The sequence below is a fragment of the Sciurus carolinensis genome, chromosome 5, assembly GCF_902686445.1.
Source record: "Sciurus carolinensis chromosome 5, mSciCar1.2, whole genome shotgun sequence".
Classification (NCBI taxonomy): domain Eukaryota; kingdom Metazoa; phylum Chordata; class Mammalia; order Rodentia; family Sciuridae; genus Sciurus; species Sciurus carolinensis.
Genome location: NC_062217.1, coordinates 148,927,961 through 148,950,402, shown reverse-complemented (window position 1 = coordinate 148,950,402; position 22,442 = coordinate 148,927,961). Strand labels below are relative to the sequence as shown.

At 42.3% G+C, this 22,442-nt stretch overlaps 1 protein-coding gene and 1 non-coding gene across 2 annotated transcripts; both read right to left on the bottom strand.

Annotated features, from left to right (window-relative positions):
* Window positions 1-4,100: 4,100 nt before the first annotated feature.
* On the bottom strand, window positions 4,101-4,174 carry Trnav-cac (transfer RNA valine (anticodon CAC)). Its single transcript has one exon. It is a non-coding gene; the product is annotated as a tRNA-Val (tRNA).
* A 4,462-nt stretch (window positions 4,175-8,636) lies between these two features.
* LOC124985295 (single-stranded DNA-binding protein, mitochondrial-like) lies at window positions 8,637-9,405 on the bottom strand. Its single transcript, XM_047553907.1, has one exon. The coding sequence runs from the start codon at window positions 9,189-9,191 to the stop codon at window positions 8,745-8,747; it is 447 nt and encodes a 148-aa protein (XP_047409863.1). The 5' UTR covers window positions 9,192-9,405; the 3' UTR covers window positions 8,637-8,744.
* Window positions 9,406-22,442: the final 13,037 nt, after the last annotated feature.

The following is a 22,442-nucleotide window of genomic DNA, read 5'->3' as shown; positions in this document are numbered from 1 at the left end:
TCTTGGTAAGGCAGTTTTGGCTGCTTATCGATCCCCTGATGTTTACCCCATTTGTCCACTGTGATCACCTGCAGTATGCCTGCATATCGATACCTTTTTTGAGTGCAGATTGCTCACTGTCAGGCGCCTATCATCTGCCATTTGCCTGCCTCTTGCCTGTCCATCGCCTGCCTTACACCTATCCATTACCCACCGCACAAGGTTCACCTCCCGATCGTTCGACAACAGTCAGCAAACTGATCGCTGACCGCCAGTGGAGCACCAGCTGCCAGCTGTTGCCTGGAAGTTCACTGTTACAGTACCTGCAGGTATGATTACATGTGACTGCCGCCATTTTGAGACAATAGCCCGGCCCCATAGGACCTCTGGCCAGACTGACTGAGCCCCATCTCCAGGATCACTCAACCTGACCAATCACTCCCTGCCTCCGGGGCCATCACATCGACTGCCTGCTCCCTGCCGCCAGGACCCCTAGACCAACTGACTGCACCCTATCACCGGGACCCCAGACTGACTGATTGCACTCCGCCTCCAGGATCCCAAAACCACACCAAACACACTTGACCTCCAGGACCCCTGCCTGACCAACTGCACCCCGCCTCCAGGACCTCCAGCTCCTCCAGCTGACCACATCCACACCCTGAGCTGCAGCTCTGCATTTGCCAACACATTTGGAAGCCAGAGCGGCCATCTTGGATAATCCTGGAAGCTATAGCTCCAATCTTTACGTGGGGCAAATCCCATCCTGAGATGTCTGCTGGAGGCTTGAAGCTCATTGTCAGGTACCTCTCATGCATCAGGCTACTGAACACTGGGAGGTTTCATTACTATATGACTATTATACTGTAGATTTTCTTTTTTCTCCTTATTGAAAACATTTAAGTTTTTATTTCTTTACTTTTCTTGCTCTCTTTTCCTTTTGTTTACCTGTTCCCTCAGAGTCTCTTTCTCCCTTTTTGCATGCCAACATCCAATATCTTTTGATCACACTCTCGCCCTTTCTATTATCTAGAACTTCTGTATATTCTTTTCTTATCCTATTAACAGCCACATTCTACATCTCTCTGTATCCTCTTTGTCCTCCATTTGAAACTGCAGACCTTATTGCAAATCTGTTTGTTTTACTGAAGATAATATTTGAACTCATCCTGTTTATTATGACAACATTGTTATTGTCCTCATAGGGGCTATTTGGTCTAGGATTGCATAGTGTCTGAATTGGGCACTACTAATATTGATCTCCCCTTAAAGAAAGGGTTTTGGAAACCTATACGGCCACTATAAACCTGTAGGGGGAAATCTGCAATACCCCAGATCTGCACTGCTAGAGGGGAAGATACATGAACAACATGAAAAAACAAGGGAAGAAAATGATCCAAACAAATCTAGATTCTATATTAATAGAATCCAGTGACAGTATGTTAGAAGAAATGTCAGAAAAGGACTTCAGATTATACATGATTGAGATGATTTGTGAAGCAAAGGATGAGATAAGAGAGCAAATGAAGGCAATGAATGATAATACCAATAAGCTGAAAGAGCAACTGCAGGAAGCAAAAGATCATTTCAACAAAGAGATAGAGATTCTCAAAAAAAAAAAAAATCCTTGAAACGAAGGAAACAATAAACCAAATAAAAAACTCAATGGAAAGCATCACCAAAAGGCTACTAGGCTGTATAGATCAGGGTACAAGTTTTATTCAGTTCACTCCGTCCTTTAAAAGTTGCATGGCAAGAGGGGTTTGCCCCATTCCCTGGAGCTGCCTGTGGTGTGTGTGTGTGTATGTGCGCGCACGCACGCGTGCATGCGTGTGTGGTGACTGAGGATGCAACCCAGCTGTGGTGCCTCCTTACTAGATGACTCATCCTCAGCAGCCTCTGTGATTTGAGGGTGCACGAATCCTTGCAAAGTGAGATGTGAAGGTCTCATAACAGAGGTGTTGATGGGAAATGTCATCATCTCTGTGAATCATCCACCCTGTGTGGGGCCCTGGGAGCTGGACAGATGCACTTGCTTCTGGCTGTGTGCTGTGGGAACTCACTGTGCTGGCCACAGGGGGCAGCTCTGGGTGCTTCCCTCCTACACACAGCACAGTGTGGAGGAGACTGTGTTGGGACAGTGGTCAGGCCAGAGTTCACATTGTGGGGTCGTTGGATTCAGAGACTCATTTGTTCCTCTCCTTCACATCCCATGACCCACAGGCAGAGCCTCTCTCTACAGACGACTGAGATGTCTGTAGTTCTACATCAGCTTTGGAGGAGGTTGGGAGTTTCCTAGCTCCCCAGGGTTACTGTGAACCATTTCTGACTCCTCTGGGGATGGAAGTGGGGAAGCTGTGGTCCTGAAACCAACCTAGAAGTCCCATCTTCCTGTGATCTCCACTTCCTGAAAGCTCAATGCACTCATGAGTACCAGATGATCTGTGACTTGCCAAAGTTGAGTCACAGACTCAATTCAGTAATTACAGAATCCTGGGTGGTCAGGGGCTTTGGAGTTCATATGGTTTAAGAGTGCAGAATAGGCAGAATCCCCTTCCCTATTATCCTTCTGTCAGGTCTCCAAGCGGCCCCACACTGGAGAGTGTCAATGGGGATTTCACAGACTCATGGGGAACCCCTTCTGTTGTGGGCAACTCTAGTTCCTTCCTTTTATGGAGTCCCCTCTGTTGCCAATACCAGACAGAGGACTGAAGGAAACAAAGAGGACTGACACTTGAGCCTTTTCCCTTTTTTCTTTTTTCAACTTTCTTTTTTTGGAGCCATACCATCTACTCTCTGAAGTGACAATCTTGCATGTGTTAGAATGCCCATAGTGACCAGATTTCCTTAGTCATCCCTTCTCCAGGTTAAAAAATTTCTGTTTTCTCACAAAAGCAGTTATCATAACATGGTATCCAGAGGTGGTATTATGCAGAAATTGAAGACATAAGCTCCGCATTTGCATAGATTTGGCTTCAAACACCACGCCCCAACACCTAACCACCTGAGGTCCCTTGAGTAAGTTTCCTAACTTCTTTGAGCCTGATTCCTCATCTGTACCTACTTGATTCAATAGTATTATGTGAGCATTATTATGACCTAGTATCCTTGATGTTGGTTATATGCTACCTGACATATCAAATTCCATTTCAGAGTGCTCACCATGCTGGTTGCCTGTCTCCAGACCTGATCAATTTGATGCCCATTACTGGAAAAAGTACCCCATGGGCAATCTGACAGCAGAGACCTAGGATGACATTACTTCTGGTGGACCAAGATTTGGGGGATCCATGAGGGCACACACAGAAAGTGATATCCAAGCTGAGAATGAGCTATGAGGGGATCTTTCTTGAAAAGGAGGTGAAGAAAGAGGAAGTTTCTAGGAAGAGGGGATGGCATGTGCCAAGGCCTCGCAGGGACTGAGGGCACAGTTTACTGAAGATGAAGCAGTGTGACTGAAGCAGAGATGGAGAGGAGCAGAGAGGTGAGGAGGACAAGGCTGCTGTGTGAGCAGGGAAGGTCAGCAAGGCCTCTTTGGATATGACACGGAACTGGACTCTGTCTTGAGTGTGACCAAAGAGCCACTGAAGGTTCAAAGCATAGGAGTGAGGTGATACATTTTAATTCTTCAGGGAGGATAAAGGCTGGGCTTTGGGGCAGAGAGATGTCTCTGGGAAAGTTGAGTGGGACAGGTATTTTACTTAACCCTCACAGCATTCTTATCAGGGCCACTAAGTCAGCTTCGCTGATTTAGTGTAGCAGGCTACTTAAGTACTAGAGTTCTGAAGTCAGACTGTCTGGGTTCAAGACCTGGCACTTCCAACTGTCAACTGTGATCTGAGCAAGGTTAAATGAATAGTCCACCAATTTTGTGCTAAGCATTCAGCACAATGTCTAACTGGTACATGGTAAATGAGGTCTATTATACAGAGCTTAAATCTATACTGCAGCATCAGGGACCTAAACAGTGATGGAGGGTGATGGAGACACAACTAATCTGATGCTTTTAAGTCTATGAAAACTTCTAACTTCTGTGAAGTCAGCCATAGCCCGCAAACATGCAAATGTGTGTGTTCCATGTTACTTTATTTATTTTTTTATTACTATTATTATTTTTTATTTTGTGGTGCTGGGGATTGAACCCAGGGCCTCATGCTTGTGAGGCAAGCGCTCTACCAACTGAGCTATAACCCCAGCCCCTCGTGTTACTTTATTAATACCCATCTACATCCTAGTATTACCAGAGATGGGATCTTCGGGCTTGAAAACAGTAGAAATGAGACTGAGCAAGTATTGTGAGCACACAGAGGCAAGAAGTTAATGGGGTTGCCACTGAAGGGAAACAGCAGTTACAGATGAACCAGGCTGCTCCCTAGACAAAGGGAGATGTTAGCTTTTCTTGATTTTCTCAGGTAGACTAAAGTCTGACAATTTCCACTGGCCAGGGGCACAGTTCCAACAAATGTTTCTTCTTGCCCAGGACTCAAACTACCGGGCTATCATGGTCAACTTGTCCCTGAAAATGCTGATTATTGTTGCAGCTAGCATGATCTTCCTGAGCAAGCATCATGACTCAATCCGTGCCTTAGGATAGGAGTGAAACACTTTAGATGTTTGGGCTGGTGTGGCTGCTGAAAAAGTACAAGTTTGGGGTAGGAGAAAATAACAGCTCCAATCAGCAATCAACAGGCCTACAGGCAGAGGCAACAAAAGGGACAGACATAGAATGAAAACAAAGATGCTGAGATTCTTCCTCCTGTTCTAGTCACCCATCAGACATCTGCAGACCCAAGTGAAAAGTCAGTGTTTTCAGCAAAAGTCCCTTCAAGTTCTAGAAAAGTAACCTAGGCAACCATTATCTTCCATAAGTTATGTCGGAGGTGTTATCTGTAGCAAAGCTAGCAAGAAGATAATAAAGTACTGCCCAACTGTGTGACCTCCAAAAGTAATAATTTTTGAGTTATCTAAGAACAAGGAAAGCTGGAGAGTTTATTTAGTTTTCCATGGTAACCATTTCATCTGCTTCTGAGGTTTTATCAGGGTCTCATGATGGGTCTGTTGAAAAAAGCACCAAGGGATAGAAGCAGCACACCAGGCTACAAAGCCGACAGGCATCCCAGATCACAATGGTTTGCTTCACCCACAGGTTTATTTCATTGTCCCACCATTCTGCCCCACAGTGGTGGTCCCTGACTGTCTTGCTAGCTAGGATACTCCCTACCCAACACTAACTGAGGCAGAATCTTGAGAGAATTCTATTAGCAGACTACGTTTCTGTGTTTTATTGCGGTATTTAAAAGATGATATGAAAACACTAAAGAACATATGGATATATAATTCACTGTAACATTAACGATATGTTCACATTACCAGTCTTCACCCATATGACTATGTATTTTACATAGTTGTATTATATTGTATACTTTCATGTTTAATTATATCATAAACATTCTGTAATTTTTCTGTTTATATATTTTCATTTAAATGGTGGCAATCATAACACAATTAACTAAAACACTTGTTTTTTCAATATGTGCCTATTATGGGGAAATATGTGTGTACCTGTTGCTATTTTTCACTTTTGCTGAATGGTTTCCTTGGGAATTTCCAAACAGAAACATTACAAGGCCAAAGATAAGGATTATCTCACTGGTACTTGCTTTGTGCTGTTATTTTGCTTCTGTAAGAGATTATACATATTTATTATGTATAGATCTGTAAGATCACACCAATTTTTTCCTAATCTCATCAAAAATTGGATTTTATCCTTTCTAATTTTTAGTATTAAATAGGTATAAAATGGTATAATTCATCTTAATTTTCTTCTCTTTGATTACTATTGAAGGAAGATAGTTTTCTTGTGTCTTAATATATAAAGCATACTTATTTTATGTAAATTCCACAAGATATGCTTGAAGAGGGACAAGGGAGAGAAGGGGGATCATAGAGAAGCTGGACCACTAGACCTTCGGTGGGCAACCAAGCACCAGGGCTCTCATTTCCAGCACCTGGTTCCTGGGAACCGAAAGAAAAGCAGTTGTGCATCTCCTGAGCAGCAGTCTGTCCTGGGATGGGCCCTAGTAACCTAGCTCAGCCATGCTGGCCACATTTCCTCCCGCTAAGCTTTATCCCAGGAACTTGGTGGCCTAGAAACCAGGCTATTTGGAGTCTGATCTGGCTGCACAGATCAGGCCAAGTGGGGGGACCATCCATCTTCTCATATCAGCTGTGCAGCCCTTGAAGCCTCACAAAGAGCTTCCACACTAGGATCTCATCCCACCTGACAGCAATCCTGTAAGGGATAGATGTTCTGATTTCCATTCCGAAGATTAGGAAAATGTCCTTGTTGTCATTACAAATAGTTCGGGAAAGATCAATCATTCAGAAGAGTTCCTGATGGGTGGAGTTGATCCTGTCCCAGCTATTGCTCAGCAGAGAAAGTGCTGGGATGAAGGATCTTCCTGCCTCTCTCTCCTGCCTGTCCCCACACCACTACCATGATATTGACCAAAGGGCTCCCAGCTCTTTGTCTTCTAGCAGGGAGGGATGGCTGTGGTCTTTGTTGAGGGAGGAAACACTGAAGGTCTTTGTGTAGAAACAATGGTGACTTGTTCTTGGAGACATATTGTTGTCTCAAAGGTGCACCTGGGACTGGCCCTGTGTGGGAGAGGCTCTGAGCCAGGTCAAGGCTGAATCTGGTCATCATGGAGTAGAGAGGAGGGCAGAAACACTCTTCCTTTGGTGACTTGTGTCTGCCCATCAATTAATGTCAACTGGACACTCTTTACCCATTGCTGGCTCTGAAGAAATCCCCCTCTGTCCAATCTTTCAATGGGTTTCAAGATTCTGTTCAGAATTTGGTAGAATCTTGCATTATCAGAAGATGAACTGAGCTTGGAGATCAGGAAGAAATTGTCTTTCTTCCCTGAGTAAGTAAGGTGCACAAGCAAGGGGTTATAAGACTATGAGAGCAATCTGTTCATGTTATTGGTGGTGGCAACAGGAAGCCTGGGGTTTTAAGATGGTCAGGACTGGGTAGAGGTTCTAGAACCAGAAATGAGGCATTGGGCAATGGTTGTCAAAGATGTGCTCTGCGGATCCCTGGGGCTTCCTGTGCTCTTTCAGGGGGGTTGTGAGATCCTCTCTTATCCAATAACATATCTGTTCAAGGTCATATTTACTTTATCTACACCAACTAAAGCAACTATTGCAATAGATTGAATGCAGAAGCAGATAGGAGAATTCAGCTATCATTTGCGAAGCCAGACATTGAAAAGACTAGCAAACATGTGACACATTCCCTCATTTCTCAGTAAAAATTTTTTTTGCTTTGTTTTAGAATAGTCGTTCTTTATAAAAATGTTGTGTATACATATATTGGGTTTGTTAACATCTTTTTTTTTTTTTTTTTTTGGTAACAGGGATTGAACCCAGGGGTGCTTAACCACTAGCCACATGCCTTTTAAATATTTTATTTAGAGAAAGGGTCTTGCTGAGTTTATTAGAGCCTCACTAAGTTGCAAAGGTTGGCTTTTAACTTCTGATCTTCCTGCCTCAGCTCTGGAGCAGCTGGGATTACAGGTGTGCACCACCACGCCTGACTGTAAATATCATTTTTTAATGAATTATAAATATTTTTAAATTTCCCCTGTTTTAATTTCTAATGAAGTCATAAGGGATATATCCCAAGTATCAAAACATTTTTGGAGTTTACAAAACTTTTAAGGATTACAAAGGAGTCCTGAGAATACAACTTTTTTTTTTCTTCATATTATTATATAATTTTATATTATATACATTTATATTATAATTTTATATTATACACATTGTATTACACACATATCACACACATTCCACCTCTGGGACAATGGAACAAAATGGGTTGCGAGAACCTTCAGGCTAGGGGTTTAGCTCTACAGCAGGCACAAAGTATTGGGCTCAATCCTAGCACCTAAAAAAAAAAAAAAAAAGGAGGACCTCGCCCCCACCCCAAGAGTTCTAAGAGATTTTGAAAAGAATAGCAAAGTGAGGCTTAGAAACAGAATAATAAAACCAGAGCATCTAGAGATGAACTATTTCAACTCTAGTTACAGTTCAAATCTGTACTACTGGTAAACTATGCCTCACAGATGTTATAACTAAACTGTCCTCAAACAAAAGATGTAAAGAAGATAGGTTATTCTTGAAACAGTTTTAGGTTAGACACTAGTCACTCTTCGGTAAACTCCTTCAAATTGAACTAAAACTCAATATCCCATTGGGATCATTCATCTGTCAACATTTATTGAATGGCCCTTCTGTGCCACACACTGGTTAAAGTGCAAGTACACAGAGAAGATTCAATACTTGCTTTCAAGTTTATAGAGCAAACAGGTTAGAAAATCAACGCTTACAACTATAGGATAAATGCCTAACAGGAATGTTCAACATATGGCAAGAGGCTGAATAAACTGTAACAGAAGTGTGCCCCAAAGCAGAGGGCCTTCCAAAGGACATTTAACCTCTTATTATAATCCAGATAAATGAACCTGAAAGTTCTCTATTTTGAAACTACTCATAAAAGAATAAACGAGTACACACCAAAAGTGACAGGAACTACTGATGTTTATGTGACAAAAAGGGGAAAAGCAGTGACAGTCAGGAAAAATATTATCACGCATTTATATAAAAGGGCATTTTAATTCTTGTCCTTAGAAACTATAAAGACTACACATGATTCGGAAATGGGACTATACCAAACAATGGCCAAAGAAGAATCGTCCATTTTATGCCTTTTCTTTTGTCTGGTCACTCAGAAATATAATGTTATCAGCTATGATTGTTGTTGCTTGTCGCCTCACATTATTTTTATCCATGTATTCACCATAGTCTACTTTTCCTTCCACATAAATTCGAGACCCCTTTTTCACATACTGATATGCTACATCTCTGAGGCCTGGCCGGAACACTGATATCCTATGCCATGTTGTCTTTTGACTGATGTCACCCATTTGGTATTCTTCATTCTCCCCTGATCGCCACATCTCATTTGTTGCTAGAGAAAATATTGTTACTGGATTTTTCCCTTCCGCCTGTCTCAGGACCGGGTCCTGACCCACTCGCCCAAGTAACTGCACACGATTAAGAGATCTTTCAAGAACCAAACTGCTGGCTATTTCAGACTCATGTCTTACAAACTGATGAAGTACCTGTAATACAGGTCTTGGAAACATGGCTTCTATTTTCTTTTCTTACAATCTAAACTTTTATCTTTTCCGCTGGGAAGACGGACGCCCTTTCCCAAACGTGACGCTCCCACCCAACAACTTGGGAAGAAACGGCGGAGTCCTTCCCTCGAATAAGAAGAGAAAACACCGACACAGCACCACCTCCCGATTCGCGCAGGCACGCAACACCACCAACACTGGGCTCGCGCCCTTCCTTACTCCCTCCCTCACCTGACGCACTCAGAATACAACTTTCGAGAATCAATTGTGTAGAGACTGAGTCTGAGTTGGTTGAATGAGAATTCATAGCATGGAAGAAAAGAACAGGTGTGACAAGGATGAGATCCTGAATATCACACACAAATTCATTCAAAGATTCATGAAGTCTCACTAAGTGCCAGGCCCTAGGTCAAGTGCATGAGACACAACCTCTGCCTTCATGGATCCAGAGAGGTCAACATTTGAACAACAGGGACAGAGTGATGGGCACCACAGTGGAGGGGGGCTCCAGGACCCTGGGGAGATAGGAGGGACAAAATAGCCAGGGAGACCCAAGAACTCTTGCAATGCCACCGGCAGGTGCCCATGAAGTCTGAGGAGGCTCAGAGTCATTGCCAGGGAGGCCCAGGGTTACTGACACTTGCTTGCTTCCTTGGTGTCTTAACAGCGCTGGCGCTCAGCCTGGAAGAGCCAGGGGTTGGAGGAGGAAGCATTAGCCAACCAAGGCCTCGGGCAATGAATAGTCGAGAGCTTTGCCATAGTCAGCCTCAAAGGGCAAGTGAGAGGTGACTGTCTAATGATATTTCTCTATTATCATACTATTACAAAATAATAAAAGTAAGACTGGAATGTCATTAAATTTTTACCTAACATATAGTCCCTGTTTTAAAAAGTGAAATTATTCAGAGTGTCAAATGCCCTCCCTGGGGTCACTGTGGAAAGTCTGCTGTATCATCTCAGCCACTTTCGAGACACACCCAAGTCTACATGAACTTTAGACGAGAAGCTTTGGTTGCTTGCACCAGAAGGATGTGTGAGGTCAATGCAATGCCCCCACTGTGAGCCGGAGTGTCTGCTGATGGTGTGGAGGCTCTCCTAGGGCTCCCAGGGCTGATGGCAACAGAATCAGTGAAAGAGGATCTTTTGGTGCACTTTGTTGAAAGTAAATTGCACCTCTGAATAACTGCAGGGAGCTGTTGGCTTGCAGAGAAGTGTCCTGCTTCTTCTGGACACTTCTGGGTCCTGGGCTGGCTCTCCCAGTCCCCCTTCCTTCCCTCTTTTCTCTCCCAGGCTCTGGCCCATTTTGCTTCCTCCTGACCCACCTCTGCCTGCAGCTTTGGTGTCCTCTTCTCTACTCCCTGGTGCCCTGCCTCACAGCCTTTTCCTTGTCCTTCTGTTTTTGACATGGGCCTAGGACTTCTTGGGATTTTTCAAATATCTTCCTACTGGGAACATTTTCCACTTTTAATTTGATCTCCAGGGAGAGTTTGACAAGGTGTTTTAGGAAGTTCATGCCCTTCAAAATGGCAATATGGTTTCTGTTTAAATTATTTTTAAATCAACCAACACATTCATTACTGAGATTTTCTTCCCTTCCTGTGGATCTATTCAAGAGCCTCCTGGTAAGCACCAAGTGAAAATTGCCTATAGAAAAGGGAATGATACAATTCTCTGAGTGCCCAAAGCTGTCTTCACAGGAACTTCCCAGGCTATTTTTAGTTTGCATATTTCACCAATCAATCAGTTACAAACCTAGTAACTCCAGAGAGCATTATGACCCCATATGTTCCTGGCACTGGGTTTACACACAGTTTGGTCATTGTGTTGATCATCATGTAATGGTCACAAACCTTACCAAACCATATAGCTTGCACTGTACAAGTACAGGTCAAGTCCAGGGCTTCTATGTAGTGAATTCACCTATCACCAACTCTACTAAGTCAGTTCATTTGTTAAGAGACTATATGAAATTGTGGTAACCAAATATAGTGGCCCCTATATAAGTGGTCATTAGTTTTCCTGCCTGGTTTCCCATCTCTTCAGGGGTCTGCATTCTCTAGGGCTCTGGCCTTGGCAAACTTTAACCTCAAGGACTCCTTTTCTGATGCTTCCTTCATTTCTAGTACTAAACATGTTTTTTGGCTCAGCTAGATGCAGCAGCATAGTTAAGTGTTTGGGTCTCAGCTCAATATGACTCTCTGTTGGTTTAGGTTAAAAAAGATTGTCGGGTCTCTGGGAGATTCTGGGGAAAATAGTTCAAGGAACATGGTAAGAACAAGCACAGGTCTTCCTCTGTGACCTTTTGCAGTGATTCCAACTAATACCACTGACTCAGCAGCCTCAGATATTCCCATATTCAGGTCCCTCATGTTATGCTGTAGTCAATCTAGACACAGTGAGCCCTCCTTTCCAGAGACCAAGGCAAGAAACATCTCAAGTATCTCTTATGACATTGACTGAAGTCATGCCATTTTGGAGTCAAAATGATGCTATTTGGGGTATAGTATTAAAACAGTCAGGAACTACCTTATCAATACCAAGGCTGGGATGATGAAATAAATTCCTAGGTGCAGTATTTTCCCATGATGACTTGTTGATGAAAATTGATCTTCCTTGGTGTGCTCTCCCTTTCTATTCTGCAGCTAATTATAATTGGATCCTTGTGCCCTGTTCTGTGGTCCTATCTCTAATCTTGTAGGTATTTGATTTCATATTCCCTCCCCTGATCTAATCAGTTACATTGACTCCACATGCATAGGTATGTACAGATCTACTATTCCTACTATGCTAAGATGGCAGGGGTAACTAGAAACTTCAGGGAGATGGTTAACCAATACTTGGATTCATATTTCATTTTTCAAAGCAATCCCCTTCAACCTGATTGAATTTCCTTCAGCAAAAACTCATAAAACTCTTTGACCCTGATTCTGAATTCCTAAGAAGAAATTACCCATGTATGGTCATAGGTTCTTTTAAAATTGAATCTGAATCTCAGAGGCTTGAAAATGCTTATAGACTGTTGCTGGGGCAGGTGTGAGTCCCCTAGGTCTCTGATGTGAGATGTGAAATGAACTAATTTCCCACAAAACTCCAGTGGATCCTCTGAGGACATAACCCTTTCCTCATCCACAGTTTCCCACTTTCCTGTCTATTCAATAATACAGGAGGCATTTGGAACCCAAAGAGTGTTAATTAGAAGATATGGGTAGGATAGCAGCAAAGAGACTGAAAGGAGGAATTGTCCAAAAAGAATTAGAAGAACAACAATAACAATGTAAGAATTTTTTATTAGGGAATTTTCTATCAAGAAAAGGAACAGGGATCTGTGTACCCGTAAGTGGTTTTAACCAAGAGATCTGTGATGAGACCCGACTTTTCTAAGGATACAGAGTTTGTGCTCACAGTTTGTTGATTTCAGCTCTACCTGTGTATTCTTATTTTCTTAGAAAGTGTCCTTTTTCAAAATACTCATGACATGAACATATTCATGTGAAATCTTCAGTTGAAATATTGATTTAGCTGTCATAACAGGCCCCAAATAACAGTGGCTTAAATAAAATAGAGGTCTATTTCCCTCTTATATGACAGTCTGGGGTATAAGAAGCCTTGAACTAATATGGTCTCCATACTCATGGGGGTCAGGCTCCTTGCCTCTACTGTTTTTCCATCTTCAAACACTGCTGCTATCTCATGCTGCAGCTGCTATTCTTATGTTCATACTCCAGCTAGCAGGAAGTAGAAAAGTAGAAAAGAAGACATGTCCCTTCCTTTTAAGAACATGGATCAGAAGCTGTCAGCAGAAAGCTGTCACTCCACTCCCATTCCAGTGGACAGAACTTTATGAAATGATCACCATACGTAGCTGCAAGGGAGGTTGGGTAATATGGTGTTTAGTTGGACAGAGATGTGCCCCCAGATAAAATGATATTATTATGAAGAAGGGAAGGAAATGTATTGGGGAATAACTAGTAGTCTGTGGCAGACAAGGTAAGAAGAGATCTTGTTCATAGTTTGGCACAGTGACTGTTAAAACAGAACCTGGAAAAATGAAGGTATTACCTCAAATAATGTTCCTGAGAAACATCATTGAAAAATTGACATAAGCTGATTCTGTTCTACTAGGAGAGGACATTATAATACTTAGCTAAGCTAATGTGAAACTATTGTTAGAGGCTGTTGGGGAGACATGAGAAGGGGTAGTTACATGACATTGCATTTTATTTTAGAAGGAATAGACTACAGATGTCTCTATCCCAAATTATTTATACAACCAAACTATGCTAGATCCAATGTGCCAAGAAATAATGTTTCAAAGAACTTCTAAACAAGCAAAATGAGAAGAGGGGTTCAAAAAAAGGCCCTCAGAGGAGACTCAGAATCAATTTATAGAAATGGCAAAGCCCAAGGAACTTCCAACTCTTCAACATTTGGCAGATTATGGGTGAGTGAGGCTGTATTTGTACATTGACTGGCAGCACTAGGATTGGGAGTTGGAGAGACTCAGGATTGTAAGAGAAGTAGATATCTAGTTGGAAAGGGACAAATTATTTTGATTGTCAAAAACTGACAATCATAGGACTAATGCAGGTGAATAAAGGAACGAGACACTTTCTGGCAGAAGCACCCAGCTCTCAGGGGTTCTTTGGTGGGTGGTCAACAGAAAGGATCTAGTTCATGTCCTAGGAGAGGGCTACTGGAAAAGGACAGCTGTGCATTAAATAGTAACTGGGGGCAGGGAAGGTGGGCAGGAGCACATGATGGCCTCCAAGGCAGTCACCTGGGAAAGGAGAAGCTTAGGGCACTGTGCTGACTGCTTGTTATTGCTCTGAGCTGGAAGTTCTGCCAGAAGTTCAAAAGAGAAGACAAGTGTATTCAACCTCTACCATAGCACAGGAATTGATAAAATCAGGTTAGTACCTAAGCTCATGATGATGATTAATAATAATTATACCTGTCATGCTTCTTTAATAATAATGTATTTATGCCCCACCTATGTCTAAAAGGGATCTGAGACAGAATATTTTTAAAAACCCTAAAATAATAAAATATGGTCCACTGGAAGTATAATAAAAATATTTCATAAAAAAGTGAGAAAAAATAAAGGAGGAAGATAATTTGCAAAAAACAAACAAACAAACAAAAAACCCAAAAAACAAAAAACTTAAGATAAACAAATACTACAAACTAGGAAAAAAAAATATGAGGTCCCTGGAGGCCAAAGCAAAGAAGAAAACATAAGTAGATTGCCTAGTTCTCATTGTTGCCTAAGAAAAACGCTTGTCATTTAATATAGGGATGATGGGATGATGGGAATGCTAAGCCTGGGAATAGTTGACCTTGTTGGTTTTTATATCAAGAACATGGAATTTTATAAGGGTAAAAGTAATATTAAAAATTGGAGCTACTTTTCACTTGATCTTTTTTTCATGGGAAAGGGAAGGGTGCTGGCAGTAGAACCCAGGATCTTTTACCTGTTAAACACCTGCTCTACCAACTGGCTCCTCTCTCTACCCCAAGCTCCTCCTTTGATTATTCCTTCTATCTGCCTCCTTCTAAATCCATATTAAGTACTGATTCTCTAAGGGCAATTTTAGGAGTAGGAAATACATGTGTATGTGTATAGGTATAAACACGCATATATACATTCGTGTGTGCTATCATTATATATTCCTGAAACCCAGCTTTACCCAGAAATGAAGCTTGGAAGGCAGGAATGTTCCTAGAACATTATTAATAGTTGACCGACTCATCAGGCCCTCTTAAATTGAGGGTAAGAATGGATTTTAATAAATGTAGACACTGGCACAGATTTATGTGTAAGTCATTCATTACCTTCATTTTCTAGCTCCATTTTCCTCAGAAATAATGCAACATTTCTAAAAATGTCAACATTTCCAAATATACAAGGACTACCTTACAAAGACACAAAGTCCAATGAGAATTGGCTTAAGTCATTAGGGGATTTACTAGCTAGGTAACGAAAGTCCAGAGAAGGGCAGGGTTCAGGGTTGATGAATCTAGTAGCTTAATGGCATCACTGAAGACCTGTCTGCTTCTGCTATTCATTTCTGCCAGCTGCATAATGACTTTCATCCTAAGACTGACTCTTCTAGGGCTTTTTCATTCACATCTAGTAAGAGAAGATTCCAGAAAGTTCCAGAACTCTCTATGATTGCTGGATCTGAAATGTTTTCCATGCTCAACCCTGAACCTATAATAGTGCCAAGGGAGGAGCCTTTGAGGATTTGCTTTGACCTGAGCTTCCTGGCCAAGGTTGGATGTAGCTTCTGGCAACAGAGGTGAGATAATCAGGAGAGGGGTGATACTTCAAATAAGATCATGGTATTAGGGAAGCAATAACAAAGTTCATAGTGCAATATTGAAGACCTGGATATTTAAGCCTCCTGTAACTTGGAAACGTACAACTGGAAAGACTATATCAAATGTTTTTAATATTTTATACTCATTATTATTGCATTAATTAAACTCCAGGGGAATAAAAGAATAAAATGTATTATGTGTTGATTATCAAACCATGTTAGACAAGTGGCTCTACCACTGAGCAACAACCCAACCCCAATAGTTTGCATTTTCAAAATAAGATTTAATTGTAATGATAGCATCTATTCATTTTGAAATGTTTTTGTTACCATTCTAATGGCTGTATCATACTCCATTAAGTGCTTTAATGAGATCATAACTGACTTAACCATGCCCCTCTGCAGGACATTTAGGTGTCTTGCAACATAGGATATTATAAATAAACCAAATACTTTTGTATTTGTGATTTTTCCTTCTTTGGGACTCATCCAAGTCAGAGTATAGTTTTTGTTGCAGATTTACATACTATTATCTGTTTGACACCAGAATTAAAACATTTTAAGCTCCTTTTACCATGAGGAGTTTTGAGTTTACCAAGTGTTTTCACAGTTCACTTTCTGACTCAGACATTAAACCGTTCAAAATAGTTTGCCTAACAGGACTCATGTAAACTTGCACAATCCTAACTCTTTGGGTTGATTGTTGGAGGGAGAGTTACAGTTTATATTTAGAAGGATTTAGACCAGTAAAGCAATACATTAGTGTGGTGTAGAATGATGTTTAAATCCATTGTCTTTAGAGTAAGGCAAACTTGAATTAGAATCCACATTCTAGTTGATTATTAAAGAAGTTATTTGATAACATTGTGGATCTCAGTCAGCTGCTGTAGACAGAGGGGTTGTTTACCATGTCTTTTTTTTCTTTTTTTTTTTCCCCTGGAATCAGGGGAGATATTATATATAAAGTCTAGTGATATCAATAATGATGGTTCTTATTATAATTGAGCCAAAAAGAGAAAAATCAGATATTTGGTTTTAGATGGTTGAAACCTTCTCCTGGTCTCTGAATACCCTTCAAGGCTGGGGAGATAGCTCAGCTGGTAGAGTGCTTGCCTTGCAAGCATAAGGTCCTGAAGTTCGATCCCCAGTACCGGAAAAAAAAAAAAAAAATACCCTTCAAGGCATTTTCATGTAATTATTTCCAATCTCAGAAAGTTTCCTGAAATGAAGACCTCAGAAATGTAGTGATTTACTGACAACCTGGCATATGACACAATGAATCAAATTCTGAATCCTCATTCCCTGACGCAGTGTCACTTTTTGAGACACACAGAGCAATTCCAGTCCTTCATTGAAATTTAAGGGAAAGAACCAGGAAGGCCAGCCCTAATCAGTGCAGGCACCCCATCTGTGTGACCCTCAGATGGTCCCTGTCAACACTCCTAGCAGGACACTGGGTATTTGTGAAGTGGCCCATTTCATGGCTGAAAGCACTAGTGACTAGGAAGGGCTAAATCTTAAGGAGCCTGAGTTTTGTCCCTGTAACTTCTCTCCCTTGGCTATAGTTCTGTCCTTGGAGAAGTACAGAATCGGTGCACTGTGGGGGTGGGCAGAGTTAGAATTCAATCCTGGCTCCATTAGGTGTTTTCTTGGGCAAGTGACTTAAACTCTCTGAGACTATAAAATGGGGATAACACCAGAACTTGCCAAATTCAGTTGTTGTCAGATTAAATGAAAAGCCCCCAGACACATAGCACAGAGCACATAATAGGTGTTCAGAGGCAATATGTGCCTCCTCTGGTCATTTCTTTCCCTCACATGGAGGATGATGGTGATATGGGTATGTTGAGTCCCTATCACATTCAGAAATCTCTCAGCCGGTGTTCCAGTTAGGCAAGCTGGTTCTTCTCAGTAAAGTCAAACTAGGATCCTTATTACCTGAATAGAATCGAGTGGTGGCTGTGAAGGGAGGGAGACGCCAGGGGAAGACCAACATGTTGAGTTCAACCCTCTTCTACCACAGTGTACCCGAAGGGTATGATGCCCTTGGTGACTGCCACTGGTTCAGGTGGGCAGTGGGTTCAGTGTTTTTCCTCTGGGGCAGGGGCGGTGTGTTCTAAGAGGACTGTGTAGTTCATGAAAGCTCTTCCAACCCAGGGAGGTTCTGAGGACCCCCAGGACAGATGTGTTTCCCTCCTTCCCACTCCCAATCTTGAGAGTCACTGAAATGGACACTGGGAAGCCCACTGCCTCTTGATGTCTCTATGCAAACAGTGGGATTGATTATCTGATTGCAACAGATCAGGGAAGTGGTTCTCAAAGTATGGTCCTTGTACACATAGCACCAGTATTATCTGCATTATAAAAGCAGATGTTGAACTCTACCCAAACCTACAGCAATGTGTGTTTTACAAGACTTCCAGGTGATTCTGCTGCATGCTCAAGTGCACATCAGTGGAATAAGAAAGGAGAGAAAGTCATAAGAGCTGAAGTCATCCCCCTAACTAGCAACCCTAGACTCCCTATGTCCTGCTTTTGGGTTCAGATCGCAGCAGCCTCTGAACCTGATGCCCATCTGATTCTCTGGATGGGTGGCTTATTGGGGAGACCGAGTTCTGCCAGCACCATTTCTACCTCACACTGTATAAGGGTTACTGGCCAACTGCATACTCATTAGGCCAGCAAAAGACTGGCTCCATTTCTCTTACCCAAGACTTGTATGAATTTATTGTTCTCCCTTTTGGCCTAAGGAATGTTCCAGCCTCTTTCCAACACCCATTAAATAGAAGTTGTCCTGGACTATTTTGATGACATTGGTGTTAGGGGCAAATAAGGAATCATAACACATTACTCAATCTGTAAATGATTCACTTATTTCATTCCATCCTGTATGATAGTTATTTTTAATTTTCTAGTGTTCATTCAGCTTAATAAATACCAAGAAAAATGCAAAATGAATAAAACATAGTCCTTGTCCCTGGGAAGCTTAGAACAGGATAACTGGAACTACTTATTGAGCACCTATTGTTTTCCATGCATTCTAAAGATACCCTTGAAACATTATAAAAAAGGCATTACATTTTCCATCTTTGAAACTGAGAAAGCTGAGACTCAGAGCCCAAGTTTATATTGTAAGTCACAACACTGAGATTTTTGTAGGTCTGCCTGGCTCCAAACTTCATGCTGACTCTGCTTCACCATGTCATTCTCGGACAGACTTATTATCATTTCAGTAATGTTTCATGAGTAACCTTTAGAAGGAACGAAGAAAAACTATGGCTCAGGGCCCATTGCAGAGTCACATACTATATTTAATTTAATTTTATTTTTGTTTCTTTTCATCAGAAATAATTCTTTAATCTTTTTTTTTTTTTTTTTTTCTTTTATTACCATGACAAAAAAACTTGAGCAGCAACTTGGGGAAAAGGTCTCCAAGAATGTATGAATTCAAACTGATGCGCATACATGATTAAAGAAAGGACAAAGGCCTAGGGATGTAGCTCAGTGGTAGAAGGTTTGCTTAGCATATATGAGTCACAACCACAACAAAGGAATGGGGAAGAAAGGAACAATTCCACTTGAGCAGAATGCCAGCTAATAAATGCAGTAGGACAGTTGGAATAAAAAACTTGCCAATTGACAACCACATAAGATATAATCAGACAAAAGTCATCAATGCATACTTGAGGGAGTCTCATGGACTCCCATCTAGGTAGAATCTCTGACCACAAGGCAGTGGGATTTCCTGTATCCTCTGGAGAAAGGGGATGAGAAGAACAACTTCTAGGGTTGTTTTCTTGTCCACTCTAGTAGGTGAAAGATCAATGAGTAATATGACATTTACTTAGTATCCAAGTGTCTCCTCACAACACACATATTCATTATAAGGAGAAAAATCAAAATTTTACTTTGAACAAATCTGGTAAATACGACCTTAACAAGGAATCAAAGGTAACTTCATCAGTAGTGAGACAAACACAATATATGTACCTCCTTCTAGGAGGTACCTATATGGCACTGTATGGTATTCCTCAAAACATACAGCCTGAACTTCATCATGAGAAAATATCAGAAACAAACTAAGTTAAATGACAATCTATAAAATAAGTGGCATATATACATTTCAAATCCTGCCCTTAAGCCAAAATCTTAGAACTGCCCTATTTTAGGTACATGAGACTAGGAGTGTTCATACAAGGGGTCTCCAGTTCTTCAGGGGAAAGGCCAGGTCTTTTTTATTTTAATCAGGTATGCTCTGATTCCCTCTCCCAGGGTACACCTGTGCCCATCGGGATGCACTTGCCAGGCCTACCTGCTGCTCCCATGTCTGCAGAGTCACTGCCCCTTTAAGCCAAGAGGCCACATCTCTATTGTAAGGTGTTTGGCCAGAAATTTGGAGTGCTCTAGAGTTTGGAGGCACTTTTCAAAGACTGTAGAGGATAAATAAAAAGAAGTGCCACTCAAAGCAGAAATGTCTTGGCTCTAAGAAGGTAATAGCGGGAAGTTAAGCTGAATTAGAAGAGAAAAGTGAAATTCTAGAGTAGCAGTGTCAATAGAGAGTTACTGAGTGAAGTTCAGTCTCTCTGAGATGAGTTGGGAGAAAAGGAGACCTTATAGCCACACCCTTCCCTAATGCACTCCCTGGTTTCCCCAGAGCCACCATCAGTCTCCCCGCCAACTCGAGGGGTAGCACCTCTATCTCCAGGGTAGCTAGCTCTCCTCTCTCCTTCTCAATGACCTGACACCATAGGCCAGTGTGCAGAGACATCAGACAATAGGTCAGGATGAATATCCAAAGATGAGATCAGTCTGGAATTATGCTGAGTCAGTGGTCAAGCTGCATTCTGGGTTACACTAGTGTTCAGGTGGAGAGGGTGAGAGGTCAGGATGTTGATCTGGGAAACAAACCAGGCATTAGACTAGAATTGGGAGTGACAGGGTAGACTGAACTTCAAAATGCATTTTACACAGAGTCGACTCAGTATTTTGTCAAGGTTCCTGGGTCAGCTGTGAGGGGCCTTAACATAAGAGACCAGAGACAAGTTGGTGACCAGGAATGAGGATGAAGATCATTCTCAGGGTAGGGGTCAGGAGGAAGCTGAGTCAGCCCAATCCAGCTTGTGGTCCAGTTTGCCCAGGGTCCGCTCCTGGACAGTCTGTGTTCAACCATGTGGTACAACAACCAGAGCCTGGGCCACAGCTTGCACTCCTTCATCTACCATGAGAACCTGCCGCTGGGGGTTCCAAGGCTGTGGCAGTTGTGGATCTGCAATAATTCCTATGGGGTGTGTGACACTATCTTAAGGAGTCAGAACCGTTTCTGCTGAGCCTATATGTGTCTTGAAGGTGGGCATTTCAGGGAACTCAGCAGGCATCGCCCCGAGTCCCAAGTGCAACTCTCCGGGGACTTTCGTATGCATCACTCAAGCATAGAGGAGACAGACTATAGCCTCTGAACATCTTCCCACACAGAGGTCACAATCACTCTGATCCTTCTCTGCAGGCAATCCCCACAGAGAAAGCTTCTCTGCCCAGAAGTGCCTTGAGAGTGGAACACAGGGCTAAAGTTGACATTGCCACACAAGTCATGGCTGAAGAATCTGCCCTTGGGTTTGATGCAGGAGCAGCAAAGGTTTGGATGGATATGAGGGAAGAAAGGCAAGCAGGTAGAAAGGACAGGAAAGAAGAGGTAGAAATAGGGGCCCACGGTCACAATTTAGGGGTAAAAACAAAAGCATGAGGTCAAATAGTCACAGCACAAAAGAGATCATTTCTGGATTTATGGTCAAGGTTGGGATTTGACTGGTTGGAGCCAGAAGTGGGGCTTGACTTTGTCACCCATAGCCTTGAGACAGAGTGAAAAATGAGATTTACATCTGAATTTCAGTACTGTCACTATATAGCTGCATCTCTTTGAAATCTCTGAGTCTATTTCCTTTTTCTGTAAAATGTGGACAATATTTTCACTCCTATCTAAAACAGTTGTTAGTATCAACCAAAATGATAGATGTGGAATATGTATTACATGTAATTATATATATATAAAATCACAAAATATATATATGTATATACTCTTATGTACATATAGTATGTGTTTGTAGATATGTGATATACATGGAAGTGTAAGGCCCAGGCAATCATAGTGTTGCCATCATCTTGGAGATGAACTTTTGGGCTGACTCAAACTCTCTTTGCTCAGATGGCTTTTTCTGTGGCAGGTGGGTGTTCTACTCACAGGAGGAGCTGGGGTGCTCCTCACTGGGGCAGACTCACAAGTTACAGGGGAGGTAGCAACTACCTGGACTTCCCAGTGTCCAGACAGGCTAGTGCACTCTGGCACCTTCAGCCAGGGGCACTGAGGTGGTCTTCACTGACTTCTTCAATCTTTTCTGCATTCTGAGGTGGGCCTTTTCCCTGTTGTATCCTCCATCCCTGGTTGCTGGTCCCTGTCTGCTGTACTTGAGATCCATCCCTAAACACAGGCCTGGGGTGGGTGTGAGAATCAGGTGAAGTGGGAGAAACTGTCCCAGGTCATCCCCACTAACTCTCTCCCCCCCCTACAGACTGGTGGTGGAGTTCCCACAGGAGGTGCCATCCTGTCCTGGCAAATCCACATAATTAAGCTGATCTGCTATGTAAGGAACTGGGATTTCTTCATCGTTGGCTGTGAGATCATCTTCTACATCTTCATCTTCTGCTATGCGTAAGGAGTTCCCAGAAGTCCACATGCACTGCCTTCACTACCTCAGAAGCATTTGGAACACACTGGACCTGGTGGTCATTTTGGTGAGGGACAGATGTTTGGGACATGGGATATATTGGAGGAGGCGGGACCTTCACGTTGATGGGGTCTCTGAGGTCTTCCTTTTAGACCCTCCCTCTGAGCTTGGGTCCAATCACTGGGACACAGCTCACTGAGAGAGAGGCTGATACTCCC